This window comes from Capricornis sumatraensis, chromosome 17 (assembly GCF_032405125.1).
Source record: "Capricornis sumatraensis isolate serow.1 chromosome 17, serow.2, whole genome shotgun sequence".
In the NCBI taxonomy this organism is placed as follows: domain Eukaryota; kingdom Metazoa; phylum Chordata; class Mammalia; order Artiodactyla; family Bovidae; genus Capricornis; species Capricornis sumatraensis.
In genome coordinates this window covers 21,695,295-21,703,712 of record NC_091085.1, presented here as the reverse complement: position 1 = coordinate 21,703,712, position 8,418 = coordinate 21,695,295, and the positions used below count along the sequence as shown (strand labels likewise).

General features: G+C 42.2%; 1 protein-coding gene across 1 annotated transcript in view; it reads left to right on the top strand.

Annotated features, from left to right (window-relative positions):
- Window positions 1-3,482: 3,482 nt before the first annotated feature.
- Window positions 3,483-8,418, top strand: part of SMARCA5 (SNF2 related chromatin remodeling ATPase 5) — a 35,474-nt gene continuing 30,538 nt past the window's right edge. The window contains exons 1-2 of the mRNA XM_068990100.1: window positions 3,483-3,867; window positions 7,683-7,757. Coding sequence (XP_068846201.1) covers window positions 3,691-3,867; window positions 7,683-7,757 — 252 coding nt within the window. The 5' untranslated portion in view covers window positions 3,483-3,690. The remainder of the gene's footprint in view (window positions 3,868-7,682; window positions 7,758-8,418) is intronic.

Genomic DNA, 8,418 nt, shown 5'->3' with positions numbered 1-8,418 from the left:
AGAACTTGAATTTTTAACTTGTAAATAGCAGCGGCGGGGGGGAAAGGCAATTTTAAATGATGGCATAAATACATGTACAAACACCAAGCAGACACAGAGTCACCCACTGATATGACCTGGTGACCAAACATGAGGGAGATGCTTGGAACTTTACTCAACACTTTTCTTTAATTGAAATCCCCTCATGTGGCAAATGACCTAAGTAAGAGAATTCTGAAAAAGATGTATATGTGATCATCGGTATCTAGTGTTGGAAACGCCCATTCTTAAGATACTCACAAACTCAATACTGTTTTATTGTTGTCATGTAGTAACCAGACTTACTTTCCTAGGCTTTCACAAAATAAAATGAGCATGGGATAAAGACAGGCTCAGCATATTCCTCCTGTGTTCTTGATAAACCTAATAAAATCCTTTTTGTTACCATTCAAGGCCAAAATGTTGCAAGAGTCCTAGCTCTTTGGCATCGTTTGTCCTCTGGCAAGTATCTGTTTGCTCCACTCTGTACAGCACAGCACATACCGTTCTAGCACACTAAATCCAGTAGAGAGAATTTTCGGTGTAGACAACAGGTATTTGCATATTTGAGATAAACTATCATGACGTTATATTATGGTACTTATTTCTGGGAACATGTTTAAAGAAGTATTTCCTTCTAGTGTTTTCATGACACTATTCCCTTTACCCTCCTCCTTATTAAAAAAAACACACACACAGTGGATGACCCTTCTCTGACCTTAGGCTTATGATCCTTCAGTATCAGAATACCTAAGACTTGAACCCAGAGCTCAGTATCCACCAGGCACTGTATTAAACACCCTGCATACTCGATCTCATTTCATTCTTATGACACTATTATGTTATAATTAGGTTAATATAACTATTATCTTATGATTATTGTTATAATTATTATAGTTCTTTCAACATTATTATAAGAATGTCATCCAAATATAAAGTTTGAATAATATAATAAAAAGATGAGGAAAAGACTGACTTTAAAGAAGTTAAGTAATTTGCCTGAATTCACACAAATATTAAGTTCTCGTACCTACATGAAATTCCAGACTTGCCTGACTCTCCAACCTACTCTAACTACACTAGTCTTATATAATGCTATCAATTTCAGAACCAGCTGGAAGTTTTAGCCCGTCAGCATTTGAAGAACAATAGACCTTTGTCCTTTGGCCACTAAATGGGCACTACTGTCTGCCACTCAGTTAATGTCCCTATACCTCAGTTTTCAAACACTGTCTTTTCTGTAGTTCCTCGCTTCCTTCCTCCCTGCTCCTAGAGCTTGCTCAAAATGTTTTTCTGTCCCTGTGGTTAGATTACTGGATTCAAAAATTCTGTTTCCTCTTCCTCCTTTCTTTTAAGTATCTTTCCTCCGTAATTACCTCCACAGGATTCTCATACAGCTTTCATATGCTCACATGAGAAACTCACTCATAGTATAAATGTCTATGTTAAGAAAGACAGGTGTCATTTTAGAGGTAATTTTATTGTTTGTCTTGCTACTTGTTTTTCTTAAATTATTGTCAGCCTTCAAGATTCATCTATTTACATATTCAGTATATTTTTAGGGTTTCTAAACCAAAATCCAAGATATTTACCTGTAGAGTGAAGAAATACTCTGAATATTAAATAAATGTTATATGCTTTCTTCTTAATGTCAATATTAAATATCTGTTCATAAGTATTTGTTCAGTGTCTGTATGTCAGTGTCTGTTACCCTAGACATTAACTTTTTACTTCCACATCATCTTTTTCTGGTAAAAGTGTTTTTTAAATATAAAAAATAAGTTTCTTGATATAGTAATACACAGATTCACTTTAGAAAAAAATAAAAATACAAACTAAAAAGAATTAGGAAATATATCCCAACAACATCACTTTCAATACTTTTATGATTATCCTTCCAATGTTTCGTTCATGTTTTTCAACTTAAGTTTTTTCAGTTAACACTATATAATAAACACTCTTCTACATTAATGGTTGTTGAAGATAAATAATAGTTCACTGTGTGGGTGTACAACAGCTTTAAAATCACACTTTCTATGTTGGACTCACTACTGCTGGCTTTTTGCAGTAACAGGTGAAGACCACAACAAACATCATTTGTGTATTTTTCTGTTCATATATCCTTAGATGGTTCCTTATAGTCTCACAAACAGTATTTCTAATGGGCTGGGGGGCATTTTTCCAGATCTCAACTTAAAAATTATCATTTGATCAGTTAAAAGTCTGCAGGCTATAGATTCAAAGGAGAGCTCTTGTTTGAAATTCAACATAATCAACAGCTTGCTTAAATCTTAACTCTTGAAAAGTGTGTCTCCGCTATTCAATACATACTGATAGAATACTGGATATGGGAATACAAAGATGAATAAGAGCCTGTGCAGGGCAGATAACAATTCACAGCAGTACGATTTTCTATTGAGTAGAACACGATGTTCTAGATAATCTCCAGCAGATCCGTGCGCAAGACCCACAGGGTCTGTTGAGGACAGTGGAAGGCGTAACCACTGGAGATTATTCGAAGTATTTCTTAAGGAGAAAGAAATGCACAGCAGTCTGTACATTTTAATATTTAGTGGTTGAGCAAAAGATACAGCCCATGGCCTCTCTTATCTACCGATTATCTATGACTCTTATCTATGACTCTCATTCACATGGTGATGGGCGGTTTGCTTATGTTTAGCATGTAAATTTGCTTATGTTTAGCATGTTTAACTCTGTAAGAGAAGCAGAAGGAATTTAGAAATGATTCATATAGCTAACGTGTAGACAAAAAAAATTACACTAAAGGGCTCTTTTGTTTAGACAACAAAACATAAGAGACGTCAACTGGGATAACTAAGCCATCTTCAACACATTGGCGTCACACCTATGAGCGGCGGCAGCGAAAGTGTTAAGGCCTGCACAGGCCTCTATACTGCAGTAGGCGGCGCAAAACCTGGGCAAGTTTTCTGGGAGTGCCGCAGATCCCTGCCAAGCAGAGCAGACCAGGCGCCGGTGGACCGTGAGCCGTTAAGAACGCCTGGAAGACAGCGCTCGCGTCATGCCGGGAAGCAGACGCACAAACCTACGTCTCCAATCTCTCCCTCGAGGCCCCGCCCATTCCTTACCCAAAAGCTCTCTGGGGCCTCGAAGGAGGCGTGGCTCAGGGCAAAGAGGGGAGAATGCGCATGCGCACTCGGAGCCCAGTCATGTAGCCAACTATCAATCTCGCGAGTGTTGATAGTCGGTGGCGTAGGTAGCAGACCTGAATGCTGGCGAGATAGATGATATCTACCAGAGGAAGAAGAGGAGGCAGCTAAGCCAGTTCCCAGTCTCTGTCCCTCCTTTGCTTTCCTTTCTTTTTCCCTCAACCCTCCGCTCTCCTGTGAATCAGCCCGCCCTCCCTGACCTCAGTGACCCGAGTGGCCCCGCCCACTCTCGTCGACGTGATTCCCGCCGTGGGGTAAAGCGCTGGTCGAACCCGGAGCCCCGCGGAAGAGGAGGGCGACCAGAGGGGGAGGTTGCTGGGCCTGGTTTGGGCTCGTCGCCGAGCCGCGGCGCAGGGGGCTTTCGGGTAGTCCTCTCGCTTCTCCATCTGCTCGTTGCGACGCAGCCACCCAGGCCTAGGCCTCCTCCTCCTCCTCCCTGCCGGACCCGGCCTCTGGCAGCAGCGGGTGACGCAGACGGAACATCATGTCGTCCGCGGCCGACCCTCCGCCACCCCCGCCTCCCGAGAGCGCGCCTTCCAAGCCCGCAGCTTCGGCGGCCGGCAGCGGGAGCAACAGCAGCAACAAAGGCGGCCCCGAGGGCGTCGCAGCCCAGGCGGCTCCCTCCGTGGCCAGCGCCGGCCCCGCGGACTCGGAGATGGAGGTGAGGGCGGCTCGTGCTGTGGCAAGAGGGCAGGATGGGGAGGAGGAACTGGTTCCCTCGCCTCTGTACTAGTGATGAGACGCAGAGCCAAACTTCACCCCTTCGCACTCCAACTCGGCCTCAGACCGTTTGGGTCGGAAATGATGCTCTCACCCTTGCGCTTAAGCTATCCAGGCAACCGCAAGTGGATTTCTGGCACTTCACGTTTATATTATTTGTCTCTGGCGAACCTTGCCAAATCCTGGAACGCTCTTATTAGACACATGTTCTTGATTACTGAGGCCGAGTGAGGATCTACCCTTTTTTTTTTTTAAGCTGGACTCCCATAATTCCCTCGCTCATCTCTGAATCTCGATTTTACTTTCCGCTAAACTTGGGGAGAGGGCGAGGGAAATTTCCCTCTAGGTACGGGGGTAGACAGGCGGGGTGGGGAAGGCATTTAAAAGCAGCGCATCCGAGGACTTGGGCCTCCTTTTCTTCATCCCGTTCTTTGCGGGGGCGGTATCTGTTTCGCAGAAACAATGGCGAGGGCTGGATGGCCGAGGGCGCAGTGGGGATAAGCGGGGCACAGCTGCTCCCTCGGAGGGAGAGGAGGCTCCTCCCAGGCACTGTTCCGTGGGGAAGGGAAGCGACCAAGGCTGCAGCAGCTGTCTTGAACCCCCATTTCATTTTGTGGGGGGAGTGATGGATGGATGGATGAATGAATTAGTGAGTGAGGGGCGGTTAGTTTGCTTACAGACCAGCGCATTTCCTCTTTGGGGGCCTTGGCCTTATTTTGAAAATTGGTACCGTTCTCTATGGCTCCCTACCTTCTGGGCTGGGGCTAGTGGGTCAGGGAATGGTAACAGTACTGCGAGGGTGGAGAGATTGGGGAACTGCCAGGCGGGTCTTTTGGGTGTGCTCCAAGGTTTTGCGATGTCTGGGAACAAAGTGTTGCTTGCTCCTTCCAGTTTTATTCTTGGCCTTCGATCTGTTTTGAGATATTTTATAGTCGCAACCCAGAGATTTCTGGAATTTTTCCATCCTTGGATAGATTGAGCAAAGGTAATACTGCTCTGAAAGGGAATGTTGCTGCAGAATTAACACGATAAGGAAATGGTAGGGCAGTTTACCATAGAGCATTTGGCTCAGTAGTTTTATTTGGGTGCTGTACTAGGTCATAAGTCAGTTCAGTGGAGTCCTACTCTGTGTAACCAGCGGCCTTATCTAGGGTGAGGTAACGTGTTATTAGTTTTTGAAAGAACTTTAAAGGTAAGGGTGGGTTTTGGTGGAATAGGACCTCTGGTATTCTATAGCTTTCAGCGACTTGAAATTTGTTTTCAGTTCATGTCAGTGTTGCTTGTTTTCTTTTTCTTTAGGTTTTAAATGATCGTTTTGAATTGCTAGGGTTAACTTGGATTCCCGCTTCCTTGTTTAAGGGGGTTTGAAAGTTTGACACTGAAAGCAGTTGTGTTAAATACGCAGTTCTCAGGGCTTCCCAGGTGGCGCTAGCGGTAAAGAACCCGCCTGCCAGTGCAAGAGACAAAAGAGACGCGGGTTCGATCCCTGGGTTGGGAAGATCCCCTGGAGGGGAGGCATGGCAACCCACTCCAGTGTTCTTGCCTGAAGAATCCCATGGACGGAAGAGCCTGGAGCGCTACAAAGAGCCTGGCGAGGTGGCAGAGTCAGACAAAGCTGAAGCGACTGAGCACGCACCGCACTTCTTTGCAAATTGCTGTCCACTGTTGTCAGCCTCTCAAAAGAGGCTATCATTCGAATTTTGGAGTAGCAACCAAAGTCTCAGTCTCACTAGAAGTGTTAAGGAAATATCAGAAAGCGGAATAATTTAAAGCCTAAACTAAATGTTTTGCCTTTCAGTTGCTGTTTTTAAGGTAAAGTGGAATTAGAGGTTAACTATGAATAGTAATGTTGTAACACGTACCGGCTGTCAGTAGTATTTTTGCCAGATGGGGAAATTGAGTCTTCTTGTAAGTAGAATCTGTGATAGAACCCACATCTGGCTCTGAAGCTGACCCTTCCCTGAATATCTTTCCCTGTCATATTTTTACCAAAAATGTGTTGTTTAGCAATTTCATTTATTGAAAAATGGCTTCATTATTTTTCCTCTTCTCAGGATAGTAATATCAGTGATTTTATCTTTTACCAGTCTTTTCACTGACTAGTTTTTGTTTTTTTTCTTCATATTATAGTATGGTTTTTTTGTTTGTTTGTTTTTAAGCTGCATTTTTCCAAAATCATTTATTTTCTGACAAAGCCCACTTTCCTAGGAACATTAGTTAGCTTTCCTATGTATTAGGTTATTTTTTTTTTTGCTTGGTATTGGTAGGTCATGGGAGCAGTCACATTTTTTAATTAGTATGATCTTTTTGGCAACCTGAATGGGGCCTGTCTTGGTTCATTCTCATTTCTCATACCTACCTGGACTGATAGGTAGGTACACTATATACCAATAGCCATATGACCTTAAGAGTCCTAAACCCAAATCTTTTGCCTGTTTTAGTTAAGACTGTGAAAGAAATAATGACTGCTATTGGAAAGCACATCTTGACTCTGTTTAGGATATATTCGACTTTTCATGGTATCCCAGTACCATTTTGTGAATTATTCTAGGTAGATGGCTTTGTCACTTTTACTCTGGAGACCAGAGATTGTGATGAGCTTAAGGTTATACAAGTTCGTAAAGGTCTTAGCACTGAAGATAGACTTGAATTTGGGTCATTTGATCTCTTATATTAGTGCTGTACCAGGCCCATCCCCTCAGCTTTTTAATCATAGGTAAGAGATCCAACCAGTCCATTCTGAAGGAGATCAGCAGTGGGATTTCTTTGGAAGGAATGATGCTAAAGCTGAAACTCCAGTACCTTGGCCACCTCATGGTGAAAAGTTGACTCACTGGAAAAGACTCTGATTCTGGGAGGGATTGGGGGCAGGAGGAGAAGGGGACGACAGAGGATAAGATGGCTGGATGGCATCACTGACTCGATGGACGTGAATTTGAGTGAACTCCGGGAATTGGTGATGGATAGGGAGGCCTGGTGTGCTGCAATTCGTGGGGTCGCAAAGAGTCGGACATGACTGAGCGACTGAACTGAACTGAACTGAACTTCGTTACAGTATGTAGCACCACAGATCACTACATCTTTAATGAAAATTGTTCTTTTCACCAGCTGTTCTTGTGTTCTTTTAATGGATGAGTGAACTTTGCAGTGAAGTTGGTGCTGTTTTTTTGGTTTTTGTGACTTTCTGAATGTCAGGGTGAATAAATTTGTAAAAATAGCACATTTATTATCAGTTGATTATCAATTGATTACCTTGATTATCAAGGAATCAAACTGTAGTTAAAGTATTCACTTTAGAGTGCATGATGAATTTTTTTAATGTTTTAGAAGATGGAAATCAGGGTGACTGTGTGACTTCCCAGGTGTACATTTGGGTAGTACTACAGCAGATACTGCAGTTTTATTAAAAGGGAACATTTCCTTCACAGTTTATATTGTTCAATTTGGCTTTATAATTTTTGATTAGAAAACAAAACAGATATGCTTTAAGTATTTTTGTTCTAGGATGTTGGAGATAATAACCTTGTGCTTTAATCTTGGCAGTGGGCATGAGGTTTATGTATTTGGGTTAAGTGAATTGTTATTATGGTCGTATTTTGCATCAAGGTTTCCTATCAGATAGGACGGTAGCCATTTAGGTATCTAGGAAGTTCAGGACAGGAGTGTTACTTTGAATGTGTTTTGGGCTGAAATCAGTGTAATAATGATATGTTGAGTATTTTTGAAGAACAAACCGTGGTTTTTCCCTCTTACCAGGAAGTATTTGACAATGCATCTCCTGGAAAGCAAAAAGAAATCCAAGAACCAGATCCCACCTATGAAGAAAAAATGGTATGTTCTAGGTATATGACTAGAGTCATAATAGCTTTTTATTAGGTGATTAAATTTACTAAAGTTGAGGCACTGATACCTGATTTAAATATGTGTACCATGGAGTACTGTAGCTTTCTTTATCTTACTCTACTTACTTGATTAAAGCAAATGCAGATGTATTTCATGAATTCACGTAATATGTAAATATGTGGATTATATTAATACTCCTTTTTAGATTTAGCATTGGGAGTGAGATGAGTTAAAAGACCAGAGAAGTAACTATTCAAGATGTGTTTATTCTGCATCTGTCTAGCATTGTACTCTACTGTTTATAAAGCGAGTAATGCATGTATAATTTATCATAACATATACAATATATAATGAGCTTCCCAGGTGGTTCAGTGGGTAAAGAATCTATCTGCAATGCAGGAGACACAGATTCGATTGCTGGTTAGGGAACATCCCCTGGAAGAGAGCATGGCAACCCACTCCAGTGATCTTGCCTGGAGAATCTCATGGACAGAGGAGCCGACAGACCAAAGGGTTGCAGAGTCTGACATGACTGAAGCAACTGAGCACGCTCTCATGCACATATGCATACAATATATAATACAAAAATATACAGTAATAGTATTTCTTGCCCAACAAAAGAGAATATGAATATTATACTTGCAAAAGA